The following is a 16,406-nucleotide window of genomic DNA, read 5'->3' as shown; positions in this document are numbered from 1 at the left end:
CCACTGCACTCTAGTCTGGGCAGCAAAGCAAGACTTCATCTTGGAGCTGGGCAGGGGAACCTCATATTTGCCTCTTTCTGCTCTCTCACTGCCCGCTTCCAAACTCTCATTCTCACTGTCCATGCCTGCACTGCCACTTTCTTGCAGAGCTTCCTTACTCCAGCTTCTCTCCCATGATCCTGACCATTTAAACACTATCTTTCCCTTGTCACTCTTTCATTCACCTACAAAAACCATTCATGATTCTTTTTTATATTATTTAACAGGGCTGAACTCCTTTCATTCGACCTAAAGAGAGAGACTTATTCTCCAACACTTATCGATACATGTAAAGTGTGTTCCAATCAGGTACAACTCCTCATCCCGAGCTTGCTGTACAGTCATGCATAGCATAACGAAGTTTCAGTTGATGGCGGACTGCATATATGACGGTGTTCTTATAATATTACAATAAAGCTGAAAAATCCATGTCATCTAGTATTTACTACACTAAACTTTTAATTATTATTTTAGAATTACACTCCTTCTACTTACTGAAAAAATAAGTTAACTGTAAAATGGCCTCAGACAGGTACTTCAGGAGGTACCTAGAAGAAGGCGTCGTTATCATGGGAGATGACAGCTCCCTGCATATTACTGCACCTCAAAACCTTCCAGTGGGACAAGATGTGGAGATAGAAGGCAATGATACTCGTGACCCTAACCCTGTGTAGGCCTAGGCTAATGTGTGTATTTGTGTCTTAGCTTTTAGCAAGAAAGTTTAAAAAGTAATAATAATAATTTTAAAACAGAAAAAGCTTACAGAATGAAGATTTAAAGAAAACATTTTTTGTACGGCCATATAATGTGTGTAAGTCAAATGTTATTACAAAAGAGTCAAAAAAGTTAAAAAAAAAAAGTATGTTTATTAAATAAAAAGTTTCAGTAAGCTAAGGTTCATTACCGAAGAAAGAAATTTTAAAAATCTAGTGTAGCCTTGGTATACAGTGTTTATAAAGTGTCCTAGGCCTTCACACTCACTCACTGATTTACCCAGAGCCACTTCCTGTAAGCTCCATTCACAGTAAGTACCCTAAGCAGGTGTACCTTTTAAAAAATCTTTTATACTATATTTTTACTGTACCTTTTCCATGTTTAGATACAAATGCTTACCATTGTGTTACAACTGCCTATAGTATTCAGTACAGTAACATGCTGTACAGGCTTATAGTCTAGGAGCAATAGGCTATACCATATAGTCTAGGTATGTAGTAAGTTCTACTATCCAGGTTTGTTTTAAGTAAGTGTGCTCTATGACGTTTGCACAACAAAACCATCTAACAACAAATTCTTAGAACATATCCAGTCATCAAATGATGCACAACTGTATTTATTTCCATTAATAATATGCTCTTGCTCCTTTTTGTCTTCATCAATCCCTACTTCTTGCCATCCTTCAACACCTGTTTTGAGTTTCGCTTCTTCTATGATGCCATTCTAATATGCTAGCATTCATTCATTCATTCTACCAACAAATTTTGACTGAGTATCCACTCCATGTGAGGCAAAAGATTAGGTTCTAAGGATTCAGAAACAATGCAATAGACATGACTCTTACCCTTATGGACGTAATAGGCCCTGCCCTCTAACTCCAGTTAAGCTCTATCATCTTCAGGTATGTTAATCATTTTTCATGAATTAGATGGAAGCACTTTAAGGGCAGAGGCCATATTTATATTTCTTCTGAATGCCTGGCACAATGACAGGAGTATACTCATCTCATAATATATTCTTGTTGATTGAACATTGAACAGCTTAATGGTAACACATCTACCTGAGCCAAGCACCAGGGTCAACCAGAGAGCAGACCAGAGCTGAGAGGAGGATGGAAGGGAGGAAACCCCATGAGACAGCACTGAGAACTTAGAAGAAAAATGACATTGAAGTAGTGCGGGGGACATTGAGGGCTCAGTGTCGGTTGTTCTTGTGACAGAGGGAGTTGTGTTAGTTGAATGAATGAATGAAGGCAGGAGCTCTAGTAGGACTAAATCTATTGGTCAAGGTTGTTTTCCAAAGACTGTCTCTGCTCTAGAGCAAAGAGAGGGTGATTGTGATATGGTTATATGTGAAAACATACTAACTGCCATTATCATGGAAAGGAATGGTATTTTAATAAAAGGACAATCCTCTCTGTTCATCATTCTAAAGACAACAGTGCTTAATACTGGGTCAAGTTCCAAATGGATAGTATTATACTGTGGCATAATGGAGAATCTGCAAGACAAGTAGCTGGCTTAGATGGACAAAGTGAACATAATTGTAGAGCCTAGAACCCAGTAAACACAGAAGAGGATGAAGGTATAGAAGTGATCAGATACATACAAGAGGGAATAAGTCAGAGGAGGAAGTACTTTCTTCCCATCATGGGGTTGCTTCTATTTTCCACAATCCAAGGCATTGACAAGTTATGGGTTAAACCAGAGACAGGCACAGCAAGTTTGCTATTTTACAGCACATGCATACACGGGTTTGCATGTGTACTGTGAAACACATATGTATATATATTCCACTGCTCATTCTTTATCCTGCCATTGTACTAGTATATACCTAACCAGTACATATAATTGCTTGAAATATCCTAGTGAACTTACTAGTAAATGAGCCTTCCTCATACAATTCCTTGAAATATCCTGGTGAACTTACTAGTAAATGAAACCAAAATTATGGTAAGAACCAAACTTGAGGTTGTCAACTCAACAAATGCAAAGAGCATTCAATATCAGTCAAGAATGGCCTTTAGGCCGGGCGCGGTGGCTCAAGCCTGTAATCCCAGCACTTTGGGAGGCCGAGGCGGGAGGATCACAAGGTCAAGAGATCGAGACCATCCTGGTCAATATGGTGAAACCCCGTCTCTACTAAAAATACAAAAAAGTAGCTGGGCATGGTGGCACATGCCTGTAATCCGAGCTACTCAGGAGGCTGAGGCAGGAGAATTGCCTGAACCCAGGAGGCGGAGATCGCGCCATTGCACTCCAGCCTGGGTAACAAGAGTGAAACTCTGTCCCAAAAAAAAAAAAAAAAAAAAAAAAAGAATAGCCTTTAAAATTAAAGAAAAGATTTCTGATATGGACACATTTGGATGCTTATTATCAGCCTAATTAAATAAAGATTTATTCATGCCCACCACAGTGGTGACGTCTCTAAGACTTCACCCAGTATAACTGGGTCATTGTGTTTGGACCCTCCGTTCTTCAGGGCATCCTCTAGCTTGCAGAAGGCCTGATTGTGTGTTTCCATTTTGGAATTGGCTTAAGAATGTGTAGGGATACAAGCAGTGATTACAGTGATCTTTTGTCAATGCACCTGCAACCTCTGAAAATATATGAATTGTGAGACCATGGTTTATCTTCCTAAAAACTCAGGGCATTCAAAACACTCCAATAACAAAAAGGAATGGCAGGCATCATTTTCTTACTGAACAGATGGGAAAACTGAGTCATGGTGGCAGGGGGTGGTAGATAAATTATTCCCAATTCCACCAAGAAATGTGTCATAGCTATTATAGCGTCCAGCTCTACTCTCCCTCTCAATCCATAGAGCTATTTTTTTTTTTAAAAGTCATCTCAGCTCACTGCAACCTCCATCTCTCAGGTTCAAGCAATTCTCATGCCTCAGCCTCCCAAGTAGCTGGAATTACAGGCCTGCACTATCCATGCCTAGCTAATTTTTGTGTTTTTAGTAGAGACAGGTTTTCATCATGTTGGCCAGGCTGGTCTCCAACTCCTGGCCTCAAGTGATCCACCTGCCTCAGCCTCCCAATGTGCTGGGATTACAGGCATGAGCCACCATGCCAGGCCCATATAGCTAAATCTTGATTTGTTGTTTTCATCCTCTCAAGTCTAGATTAATGATGTTTCTCCTCATAGACTCCCTTTTTCTCATTTAGTTGGAGTAATTATTATTTCCAAACTTAAGTGGCAGTTCCCTTATAATGAGGCCTCTGTCCTGCAACCCCTACCCACTAGGGCAACTCCCTCTGGCATCATCTAGAACACCCAATCACAACGAACTCATGTCTTCTCTCTGCTCAGTTCATCCTATCATCAATTTGTTCTCATACACAAGTATCATGCTCACACTCCAGACTGCGTTCTCTGCTTCCATCCTAGTCATGCTCCTGTAATACTGGCCACCCCTCCTATGGGCCAAGCTTTATCCTCTCCCTCATTGCTAACACTTCTTTAATCCTCCTTCTACACTAATGAAATGAGGGGGAGGAAGATTCCAATTCCCCACATATCCCTTTAAGCAGCTTCTCCTTTTACAGGTCCCACTTCAGGCTCAGAACAAGCAGAGAGAAGATGGCTGGGAAAGAAAATTAATTGCAAACAGACTCTAAAAATGACTGATGAAAACTGTATCTGTCAGTTGACATATGCTGTATTTGTTATACTGTCTTCAAGTAGAAGCCTTTATAACAAATTTGTGAATATATCTGTAGATATCCAGCCCTCTGTTAAGTACTAGAAAATATAGCAATGGGCTATTATTGGCTTTATACACATGCAATCTATGCCTGGTAATTAAAAGTTTAAGACCCTTATGTTATGTACAGTTACTTTTCATGTCTATTTTAACATGACGTTACTATTTCCTTATGAGTGGCAATTCCGCATAGTGGGCTGGTGTGCAGACCAGCCAAGTTGCCAGATTTCAAATCATAATTCTGTTACTCACTTACTCATTGGCTGGAAAGTACTTATCTTTCCTGTGCCTTAGTTTTCTTATCTGTAAAATGGGGATATAATAGCATCTACCTAATGAGGTTGTTCTGCAGGATTAAATGTGTTGCATTTGTAAAGCTTTTTTTTTTTTTTTTTTTTTTAGACAGAGTCTCACTCTGTCACCCAGGCCAGAGTACAGTGGTGTCATCTTCACAGCTCACTGCAACCTTTGGCTTCTGGGTTCAAGTGATTCTCCTGCCTCAGTCTCCTGAATAGCTGGGATTAGGCCCAGCTACTATTTTTATTCGAGATGGGGTTTTGCCAGGTTGGTCAGGCTGGTCTCGAACTCCTGACCTCAGATGATCCGCCCACCTCAGCTTCCCAAAGTGCTGGGATTACAGGTTTGAGCCACCGCACCTGGCCTGTAAAGCTTTTTGAGTAGTGCTTGCACATTAATACTTTGTAAAAAGTAGTCATTAACAGTACTACCATTAACACATTCTCTCATTTCACCCTCCCATAACCTGTTAAAGTGGGCAGGCAGACACGGCTCCATTTTTGCTAATAAAAATTACATCTGGCATGCCCCACCGGTGAGGAGGTGGTACTAAAACTCTAATTCGTAGCAGGGTTCCTGTTCTGCTGATGTGTGCAATGTGACCTATAACAATAAGCCTACTTCTTCCTTTGGGCTTCTGATTCACAATGAAAACCCTTTTAGCTGGGGTCATTCAGATATCATGCAACAGCCAAGTGCTGTTATGATAAGAACCTTCCTGTTCAAAACTGTTTGACTTCCAGGAGACAGGAACAGACCTTCAATTTAATTTCAGAGTCCTATATGCCAGTTGAATAACAGAGGGATTTTCTTTCATCCTGGCAGAAAATGTGTGTGTTTATTTTTTCATTAATAACCCCTGGGCAAGGAAAACATCAAGCCACAAAGAAGGCTTTCTCCCCTCTACCACATTTTGTTATTGATGAATCGGATGTGAATATATGGAAATAGCCAGAGAATAAACACTATGAATTTATATAGCACACTTTCCTGCTGTGGAAACTTTAATTTCACAGATATTACTGAATTCAAACCTACAGTGTTTTCATCAAGAAGGTTACAGGGACTGCAATGCATAGAAAGGCAAAGTACTGTCTCAAAGTCATGCATAGCGAGACAGTGAGGAAACACAGAAGCAGAGAACCATCTCTTGGTGTAAAACATTGCCCTCCAGACTACCCAATGCATTTCTATTTCTGGCATGGATAAGTGTGACCTGGATATTTGTAAGGTCAAGTCAGAGTTGAAACAGACCATTTACGTTAATTATTTAATTCCTGCAAAGGACATATGCTTTGGCATTGCTTAATCAGCACCAAGTAGAGCTGTGTTTTCATTCCCCATGGGAGGAAAATACTCGGTGACATGAAGTATGGCCATAGCAACAACCTGCGGCACTGTTTTCCCCTCTCGGAGGAGTCTATTCCCCCAAGGCAGAACATACCTCCTCACGGTGAGAACGGGCTACCAGAGAAGAGCCTGAAACTCACATGACTAATCTTTGAAGTGCTTTAAGTGCTTTTTTTCCATTGCTGAAGGAGAGGAATATAGAAGTACATGGGCATTTAACCAAAGTCAATACCATACAAAAACCATTAAACAGTTTCTAAAAATCACCTGCCAGTGAAAATGGGATAGGGGCAAAGTGCAGTGGCTCACTGCTGTAATCTCAGGACTTTGGGAGGCCAAGATGGGTGGATCACTTGACACCAGGAGTTCAAGACCAGGCTCACCAACATGGTGAAACCCCATCTCTACTAAAAACACAAAAAATAAGCTGGGTATGGTGGCACACACCTGTAGTCCCAGCTACTCAGGTGGCTGAGGCATGAGAATTGCTTGAACCAGAGAGGTGGAGGCTGCAGTGAGCCAAGACTGTGCCACTGCATCTCAGCCTGGACGACAGAGTGAGACTGAAATTAGTATCTATACCCCTTACAATGATTATTATTTTCTTCACCTCTTACTCTCTTGTTCTCTCTGAGCACAGACTGGTTTTCTAATTAAGCATGGCAAATAGGCGTAGGCTATCTGAACTAATCTCCATTCAACCACTTTATTGCAATGGGACCTTTGGCAGGTTTTTGAGCCTCTCTGAACCTCAGTTTCCTCTTTTTTGTAAAGAATAGATATCACCTATTCTTTCTACCTGATAAATTGGCAAGGAAATAATTAACAGATAAAATGTTAAGCTCAAACTAGAACTGGGTACTTAATTGCTCAGGAAAGGTGTCAACAAGAATCTCTGGTAATGGCAATGGTGTTGAGGTTATAAAAGCTGAGGTCCAACCTTCGCCATAAAGTGAGCCTTCCCTTGTACTTTGTGGTCCGAGTGTTTAATGCATGGAGGGAAGCACAGTGCAGAGTTCCAACAGGCTGTTTTGACACAGTAATATATGGATGCTAAGTTATGTACTACAAATGAATATTTGTGTATGTGTGTAGGATGAATGCCTATGTAGGTATATATGCATGTGAATATATGAACATATAGATGTTTGCATGTGTATGCACATGTGTTGGGGTGCATATGTGTAGTCTATGTGTTTGTGTGTGTGTATACATATACACCCACACATTTGATTAGGTAGAGGCCTGGACAAAAGGCTACTTTCTGGCAACAAGTATCTGGGTCTCAAGAATAGCAACAAAAAGGAGAAAGAAGAAAAAGCCAAAGAATATTAACTTTTAAGTCCACCACTCAGTTCCCAGTACTGAGAAAATAGTCTGAATAACTGAGACATTATGATTGGTCTCTATTTGAAAATATGCCATCTCTTTTGAGAATCCCATTGAGTTCTCATTATTTTTTTTCCTGAGCTCTTAATCTAGTAAGTGATGTTTCTATTTGTCCCTAAGATACCATGCCAGAAGCTTTTAATGTTTTGCAAATTCCCACTCTTATGACTTCTTTGAATAAAGGACAAAGTTCCAGTTCTACAAATGTCAGTGGAAACAGAGAAAACCTGTACTAGAAACTTTTGACTAGAACTGGTTCACGATTTGACCAGTCTTGCATATTACATGCTGATTACTCAGCATGTGCCTGAGGCTGACTAGGATTTGCAGATAGCCTAGGTTTGTTTATGTGTCATTTAGTCTCTAACTATAAGGGGCTACTTAGGAAGTAAAGAACAGGCTGGTAATGATCCCAGATGTACTATGCCACCTTCTCCAGCACAAGGTCTTTTCTACTCACTGCCAATTTACATCAAATCTAAACTATCTACTCAGGAGGCTGAGGCAGGAGGATCATTAGAGCCCAGGAGTCCAAGGCCAGCCTGGGCAGCATATTGAGACTCTCTCTTTAAAAATGTTTAAAAATCTAAACCAGCTGTATTATCAAAGGGCTTCAACCCAGTCTCCTCACTGAGTAATAAAATTCATTTGTTGGTACAATGGCAACAATATCCTCGGACTGAGAGTAAATGGATTTCTACCTATGCAAAATCAGCTTGGCCCACCTGTCTGTATACCTCCATGACCTCAAATGACCTCCTGAGAAGACTTCTGGCCCCACCTGTGGATATGTCCATCTGATGGCTCTGTGCTCACAAGAAGTATTGATCCAACCCCAGCTAGGTCTGTGTCTAGTTAGTAATGACAACCAGCAATAACTCCAGGTAGCTGCTGGAGAATATAACCTCAAACTCATTGCTACTTAATACCTTTCAAAAGCTCAGCTAAGAACAACGGTGATGGGGGATTTCCAGAATGGTAGGCGGTCATGATTCCTTTGGATACTCTAAATTTCTCCCTAGCCTAACTAGACCATCTGTAGAGCAAATCAGACTGGCCCCTGAATAAATGTTTTATCTGATTAGGTGATCTAATGGCCTCCACTGAGGGAGATGACATGAAACTGCCCTCTAAAACTCGTCACTCTGTTTATGAAGTCATATTACATACCATCCTCACTGAAGGGTCCATGAAAAAACCTGCTCTCTGGTCTTGGTATCAAGAATAGTTCTGCTCTTCTTGGGCAACTGGTCTGCTCTTAACCTACGTGTGTTGTAACGGGTCATATTTAACATTTTGCATGGTCTGACAATGAACTCACAATCAAATCTTAGCCAGCTTCTTCTACTGAAATAAAACTTGCTGGCGGCTGGGTGTGATGGCTCACACCCATAATTCCAGCACTTTGGGAGGCCAAGGAGGGGAGGATCATGAGGTCAAGAGATTGAGACCATCCTAGCCAACATGGTGAAACCCCATCTCTACTAAAAATACAAAAATTAGCTGTGCATGGTGGTGCACACCTGTAGTCCCAGCTACTTGGGAGGCTGAGGCAGGGGAATCACTTGAACCCGGGAGGCAGAGGTTGCAGTGAGCTGAGATCATGCCATTGCACTCCAGCCTGGCAACAGAGCAGGACTCTGTCTCAAAAAACAAAAAAACTTGCTGGCATGCATTTTGAGGACTAACCTCACCTCTGGCAATATCCACACCTTGTTTTGCCTTTGTCTCTTTGTTTAGTTTGCTAATTTCTAATTTATTCTATTTTCCTGTGTTGCATAAATTTTGTTAGACTACTTTTAAACTCGTTTGAAAGAAGTTGAAAAATAAATACACTAGAAAAATGAGAAGTCACAGTGAAGCACTGTTAGGGGATCCAACATAATACATGAAACTTCTCAGAATTCTAATCTTAGGTTTCTCATTAACACACCAGTTAATGGTCAGGAATCATATTTATATCTATAATTCTAAGCTTAATGTTAAAGCCTACAGAACAAAAACATACAGACATAATAAGTAATGAGGGAAATTCAGAGATCAAGTTATAAAAGTTAATATATTTTAAAATCCATTATCAGCCTCTCAATTCTTCAACCTTTTCTGGGGAATCAGCTATTAAAAAATATTAACATTTGCTACAACTTCTACTTCATGACAACATTTCACTGCTATTTAAAAGCAAAACACTCCAAATCACCTACCGTGTTTGTGAATAAATGCAAGTCCTTGTAATATCTGATACATGATATTCCTTATAGCAGACTCAGGAAACAACTTATTTCTGTATGAGGCAAAGGAAAGCAAAGTTATAAATCAAAGGCCAGAACCTTTCATAATAAATACTAAAGAAAAACAACCATTTGTTTATACAGAGAAGCTACCTTATAAACACCAAATATATTCACGTGTTACAAAAACGAAAAGATTAAACATTTGATAGTAAGCCAAAAACAAAGTTTTTCCTCCAACATAGTATATAAAACATAAAAAAAAAAAAATCTCCTCTCCCCATGATGTAAACTAAAACTTTAAAAAATTTTGGTGGGGAAAATTTGAGTTCTTCCAGATGAAGCCCTTATGCAACGCAACGGCTTATAACATTTTCCTCCTGACTGGGCAAAGCACACAGCAAACTGCTGTTATGGTCAATAAAGATGATATTTGCTCACTTAGAGGGGTGCTGTGAATGGCATTCATTGTGCCACAAAGAAGATGTGCCCAAGAGGCTCCACATGGTTCACGTTTAAAGTTCAAAATTACCGTAGCAGGTAAATTTCTTATTAGCCTCCTCTTCCCGGCACGCAAGCACCTGAACACTGCAGCGAGAGAGGAACTGAAACAAACCCAGGACTTCTCAACAGAGCTCTCAAAATCCATGAAGCTGTGTCTACCTCTGACTTCTAGTTGCTCTGCCCATATGTCCTAGTGGGAATGGGAAACGGCAATGTCTATTAAATCTGAGCTTCTTTGGATGAATAACTCTTTAAAACAAGAAAATGACTGCTTTGAGAACAGCTTCCCTGGAGCTATCAGAAAGCCCCCAAAGTAGAAATATGGGTGGGCCGCACTCCTAACTGGCAGCTTTCAACATTAAAGCCCAGTAGCGTGAATGTTAAATGACTGGAGAAAGAATCAGAAGAATGCAATAAGAAAAGAAGAGCGATAGAGAAAGAAAACACAAAAGCAGAAAGAAAACACATCTGCTTTGCCTATTTATTTCTATAACAAGATAATGATGACCAAACTGTACCTTTCTTTAATGAGCTGGTAAAGATTCTCCTTCATGTACTCGAAGATAAAATAAAGATGATCGTTTTCCCTGATAACTTCTTTTAATTTGACTACATTGGCATGGTTGAGCTTCTTTAAAGACTAAAAGGCAGGGAAGAAAAACAAAACAAAAAAATAAAACTAGAGATAATCGGTTGTTGAAAAGAAAAGTAATCCTACATAATCGAGAAGAAACATCTAATTTTAGAACCACAGAAATGTCATAAATTGTTTTATTGACAATTTAATAAACAGTATATCTCTGAAATAGATAGTAACTTTACATAGGAAAACTACTTTGATGAACTGACTAGAAGGTGTGTATTTGACCAGTAACTGGTATTTCTGGCTGCCCCCAGCACCAGGCAATGTACCAGGGCTATTTCGGGTCCACCCCCTCCAGATGATGGAATTCAGGCTGTGGAAGTAGCCAGAGGGGAACCAATAAAAGAAGCTTAGATTTTTCCAGCACTGGAGAATGCAGCTGTGTTGGGCTGAGATCACCAGCTAACAGTCTGCCGACACTCTGAATAGGAAATTGTTCAAAAAGACAAAGGGCGGATGGCCTGCTTCTCTTGACTTTTGTCTGACTCGGGTGTCCGTGAGGCGTAGAGTGCTCCTTCTTACAATGTGAGTTTGAGTTAGAGGACCAATGGACACCTTACTGGAAGGACCTTGAAGTAAGACGAGAGAAATCCCTCTGCTTCCAAGAACAACAAAGGCAAAAACTCAGGCAGTGGATGAGGAATGAGAGGGTGGCTCCGAAACGGTGCGTAGCCTTCCGATTAGTCGTCTTCACGCATGCGTACTTGTCCTCCTGCTGGAACACGTGCATACATTTGAGTGTAGCCATGTGCACACTGTTTTCTGTCTGCATCGTTAGTTTTGTCAATAGTGAACAAACCACTTTTGTATGAATGGGCAGCATCCCTTCTTGTACAGTAGACACATCCAAAACTGTTGGTTTAGATCATCAGAATCTGATTGACTGTTCCCTTCATGGAAGCCTCCAAGTGTCACTTTGGCCAGTGAGATGAGTCCTTTAATTAAAATAGCCCTTTCTCATACATAAAGATGGGAGTCCAATATTAAGTTGTTATCTTTTAATTTCATTAAGAAGAACATTCTTTCTATAAAACAAAGAAAACATGTGAAGAGGAAAGTGTTAAAATGAATATCCTCATCTAGAAGAACACTCAGTGATAAAATACCCAGGAGGGTTCAGAGCTTGGTAATGTGTAATATGATCAGTTACTTGAAGCAGCTGCTAAGAGAGAGGAAATATGGTCAGTGAAAGAGAGCAAAATAAGACTCATTGGAGCTTCCTCCCCAGAAGAACAGTTCCTGCCAAGATACTTCTCTGGCAGGGAATCCTCAGCTGTTTTGGCCAACTGTTTTGGCCAGATCCTTCTAGTATGGACCAAAAGGGCTGATTACTCCCTTTAGTTGGGTTGGATTCCTGGTTCTCCACAAGTAACAAATATAAACATTGCTTAATTTGTAAGTATTCACTAAACTCTCAGTGATCGCAGCTATCTTTTATGCCTGTTTGCTTAAAATGCATCACAAGCAATGGCTAAGGTAGCTAGTGGATGAGCAGCCTTGAAGAAAATTCATTCAGAGGAAAATGAAGTTGTTTTTAAAACTTTTCTGGGAGAGAATTCTAGGCAAGGAGTGGGATGCCTCCAGCTCTTAGCCTGAAGTATGTTTGGAGCTATGAATTACTGGCCCAACTCTACAGTGGCTCACAATTCTTGTTTCTAGATGAGGCTCATGAGCAAGTTAAAGTTCGTATTAGTTTAGTATAAAAGGAATTAATTATATGTGGGGGACTTCATGTAACTGGCTTTATGAAGATGTATTTCCGGGAAGAGACATCTTATCTTGGCTCAGGGAAGGATTCCAAAAAAGAGAGAGAGGCAGGTCAGTTGTGTCAGAGTGGAGAAGCAGAAGTAGCAAATGAAGCCAGGTCAACAGTCCAAATGGGGACTAATCAACAGTTTCAAACTATTAAAACAACAATGTACTGGGTCCCCAGGGTATCCTGGGGCTTAAGATGCCATGCTTGCTCTTAAAAGGCAAACAACTTAATTGGAAAGTTAGGACATCGATACAAAATACATGTAATAAAATAAGGAAGATCACATTAAGTGTCAAGGGAATGACAGAAACAAGTACCATCAGAGATGTGTCATGGAGTAATCAGCAAACCCTGAGTGGTCAGTGGGAGCATCACTGGGATGTGACTTAAAGGAAGAGTGACACCCGGACAAGCTTGCTAGGAGGGAGCTGGCAAAACGGGAGGGAAGCCCACTGCAGGTAAGGCATGGAAACTGAGTGGAGGACTGTGTCTGAGGGATGAGAGATGAGAATCACCCCAGTTTAGTCCTGAGGGAGACTCATCTGGAAGACTTTGGCTGGAGAAGTGAGTGGAGGCAAACCGTTTGGATGCCAGGTATATATCTGCTGAGTTCTTCTGGTGAATCTGTGGCCTTAAGTAGGGTTACAGAGGGAGTTGCCTGATTCGATGAGGTTGAAAAGTAAATGGTGTGTGGGAAAGCTGCACTGAAGAAAGAAGTTTGGAAGGTAAAAGAAGAAAAGGAAAGAGTTGGAAACTCCAGGGGAGAGGGGCTTGGGAATGTTTTGGGTTAGAGAGAATGGTGAGCACACTTATAGACTAAATAGAAGGAACGAATCAGGGAAAAAAGTTTAAAGATATGGGAAGGAGGGGGAAATTGTTGGAGCAAGAATCTACAGACATTAAAAATTAATATGGTTAAAAAAACCAAAGCAGCAAAGGAACACGGTAGGCAAGATACAGGCAGCCTATGGTTTCAAGATGGTGTCTAGAACCGCATAGTGCCATGTAAGACTATGCTTCTAAGAAAAATAGCACCAGGTGCCATTCCCCCCATGACATCACGAGAGCAGGGATTCCCCTCCCTGCAGTGGCCAGAAGGTGCAGAATCTCCCTGAAGTCCGCAGGGTCTTCACAGGCAGACATGGAACTATACAGGCAGGCGGCAATGAGGAGAAAAGAAATGAAGAAGGAACAGAGGCATAGTGAGTACTCAGGATTTCCCTTTAGTTCCCTTTGCTGCTGGAATGAAGTAGCTGACAGGACACAGGAAATGGTAGTGACAAGAGGCCTTCAGTGACCTTCCTTTTCCTTCCCCTTCTGAGTCAGCAGGCACGAAAGAAGGACCTCAGCAAGGAGGAAGGGATGAGGAATCTTGTAAGGTGCCCACTTTCCACCCGCTTCTGCCATCCCTTCCCTCTGTGTTCAGGGCTGTGGCCCAGTGCTGGGAAGTCTGTGTGAGGCTCAACAAGCGCGGGGGTGTGGGGATGGGGGGGATCCCAGCTGGCAGCCGATCTGGCATCTGTGCAGGCAAGAAAAAAGAGTGGGAGTTGTCTGGTGGTCATCAGCTAGAAGAGCAGTTTCTTCAACGATCTTGCTGAGGCAGTCACTTGCTTCCTAAGATGCTATGTGTCCACAGTTTTTTAAAACTGTGCATATGAGCAGTCTCTTTGGCATTAGAACTAATACACAATTCGCTGTATAGAAAAATAAAGGTTTAACATCCAAACCATGGATACTTCTCAGAACTTCATGTCACAGAGAAAATGTCCTTAGATTATCTTTGGTTTTTTTTTTATCCCTGATTTTCTTTTATATCTGATGTTTTTGAATCATCTTCAACTTTTATTCTCTAGACCACAGGTTGGCAAACTATGTCCCATGGGTGAAATCCAGCCCACCACCTGTTTTCATATGGTCCATGAGCTAAGAATATTTTTGTGGTTTTTGTTTTTTTTTGAGACTGAGTCTCATTCTGTCCTCGAGGCTGGAGTGCAATGGTGCAATCTCAGCTCACTGCAACCTCTATCTTCCGGGTGCAAGCAATTCTCCTGCCTCAGCTTCCTGAGTAGTTGGGATTACAGGTGCCCACCATAACACCCAGCTAATTTTTGTATTTGTAGTAGAAATGAGGTTTCACCATGTTGGCCAAGCTGGTCTCGAACTCCTGACCTCAAGTGAGCCACCCGCCTGAGCTTCCCAAAGTGCTGGGATCACAGGTGTGAGCCACTGCACTTGGCCCAAAAAAGATAAAAAATAGTATTTTAATAAATGAATGGTTGCAATTCATTGATCAAGGTACAGCTGTATAATGGATCTCTTATATCAAATATTTCAATATAAAGAAGTTGAATGTGTTGATTTAGTGATGATAGGAAACATTAACTTTGATGATAGGGAATACTAACTTTGAACTCCAATTAAGTTAAATATTATGTCCCCTCAAAAAGAATATCATTCTTCTCATTGAAAAACCTGTAATACAGAAAATTATACTAAATTATTGTTACATTTTATATCTTATAAAAATTTTATGGAAATTTGTTTTTGCTCTTGTTACACATGTACCTATATAACATCCTCAATGTGACCTTTTGGTCCTAGAAGCAGAAAAGACTGACTATCTGGCCCTTTACAGAAAACGTTTGCTGATCCCTATTTTCATGTACAGGACTCCTTTGGAGGCAAAGAAAGTGTGTTTTCCAATATTCTATTAGGTATTTCAAACAGGGCTGGGCAAGAGGACTAAAATTAGATGAAGCACCACTCCACTGGACAAAGAAGTGGATGTAAAACTCAACGCGGTCAATCTACTCTGACAGAGAGAAAAATTGGAACAAAATCAGTAGAAGAAGAGGCAGAGGGAAAGGGAGGGAAGAGTGAATCCAGTCAGAAGGCTGAATACGAGTAAAGATCTGTGCTCCACAATGCTTGACACAGGTGTACCTTAATCAATGAATTTCCTCATGGAAAGTAGAGTGCAAATTATTAGAGCAAGAAACAGAAGTAAGTACTGCAATTATGTCTCGGAAAAATACTCAACAAATAGATTTTCCTTTATGTTAATAATCGAAAATAATCAGGCAAAATAATTCACAAAATCAACACATTCAACTTCTTTATACTGAAATATATTGATGTAAGAGATCCATTAAAGATTAAAGCTTTCTAATAACAGTATATGCAATTACATCATAATCTTCTGCTTCAGCTATAATGTTATCATTTGCCTCCCTTTCCAGCATTAGTGAAAAAATTAAAATGAAATGACTGTATCAACTATAAATCTAAGCATGTACAAAGCTATTTTCATCATCCATATATGAATTGTTCCTTGGCATATTAATAAATACCTTAACCTCCCGAAGGTTCATGCATTCCTCCCAGGAATAAAACTTTCTTTTCATTCTAGAAGAGAAGAAAGAAACAAACAGCACACTTAATTCTCAGCAATAGGATAAACTTTGCTTTTAGAAAAAACTGCTTTCATTCTGAACCTAATTAACATACTTAAAGTGGGTTTAAATTTCTACCAAATATTATGCTATCCCAAACCAAGATTTATTTTCAAACAGCAGTGCGATCATCAATCCTAAGTCACAAACTTTGCCAGTAGCAGTGGTGTGGTGCAGTTCAAAGGGGCCTGGACTGCTGTCTTGCTCTATACTAACTAGCTAACCTTGCCCTGGAAGGAAATTGCTCAGGCTTCTTCTGTCTAGACCAGAGCTGGCCAGTAGAACTTTCTATATTGGTGAAACTGTTCTGCGCTGTCCAG

At 40.5% G+C, this 16,406-nt stretch overlaps 1 protein-coding gene across 2 annotated transcripts in view; it reads right to left on the bottom strand.

The window, feature by feature from the left end:
• The window catches only part of CILK1 (ciliogenesis associated kinase 1), a 38,411-nt gene that overhangs the window by 19,200 nt on the left and 2,805 nt on the right, over nucleotides 1–16,406 (bottom strand). For both annotated transcript variants that reach the window (XM_010337162.3, XM_010337161.3), the window contains exons 2-4: nucleotides 15,985–16,039; nucleotides 10,754–10,875; nucleotides 9,705–9,784 (exon numbers count right to left, since the gene is read on the bottom strand). In XM_010337162.3, the coding sequence (XP_010335464.1) occupies nucleotides 9,705–9,784; nucleotides 10,754–10,875; nucleotides 15,985–16,039 (257 nt within the window). The remainder of the gene's footprint in view (nucleotides 1–9,704; nucleotides 9,785–10,753; nucleotides 10,876–15,984; nucleotides 16,040–16,406) is intronic.

This window comes from Saimiri boliviensis, chromosome 4, assembly GCF_048565385.1.
Source record: "Saimiri boliviensis isolate mSaiBol1 chromosome 4, mSaiBol1.pri, whole genome shotgun sequence".
Classification (NCBI taxonomy): domain Eukaryota; kingdom Metazoa; phylum Chordata; class Mammalia; order Primates; family Cebidae; genus Saimiri; species Saimiri boliviensis.
The sequence above is the reverse complement of the archived record's forward strand: the minus strand, read 5'-3'. Positions and strand labels throughout refer to the sequence as shown.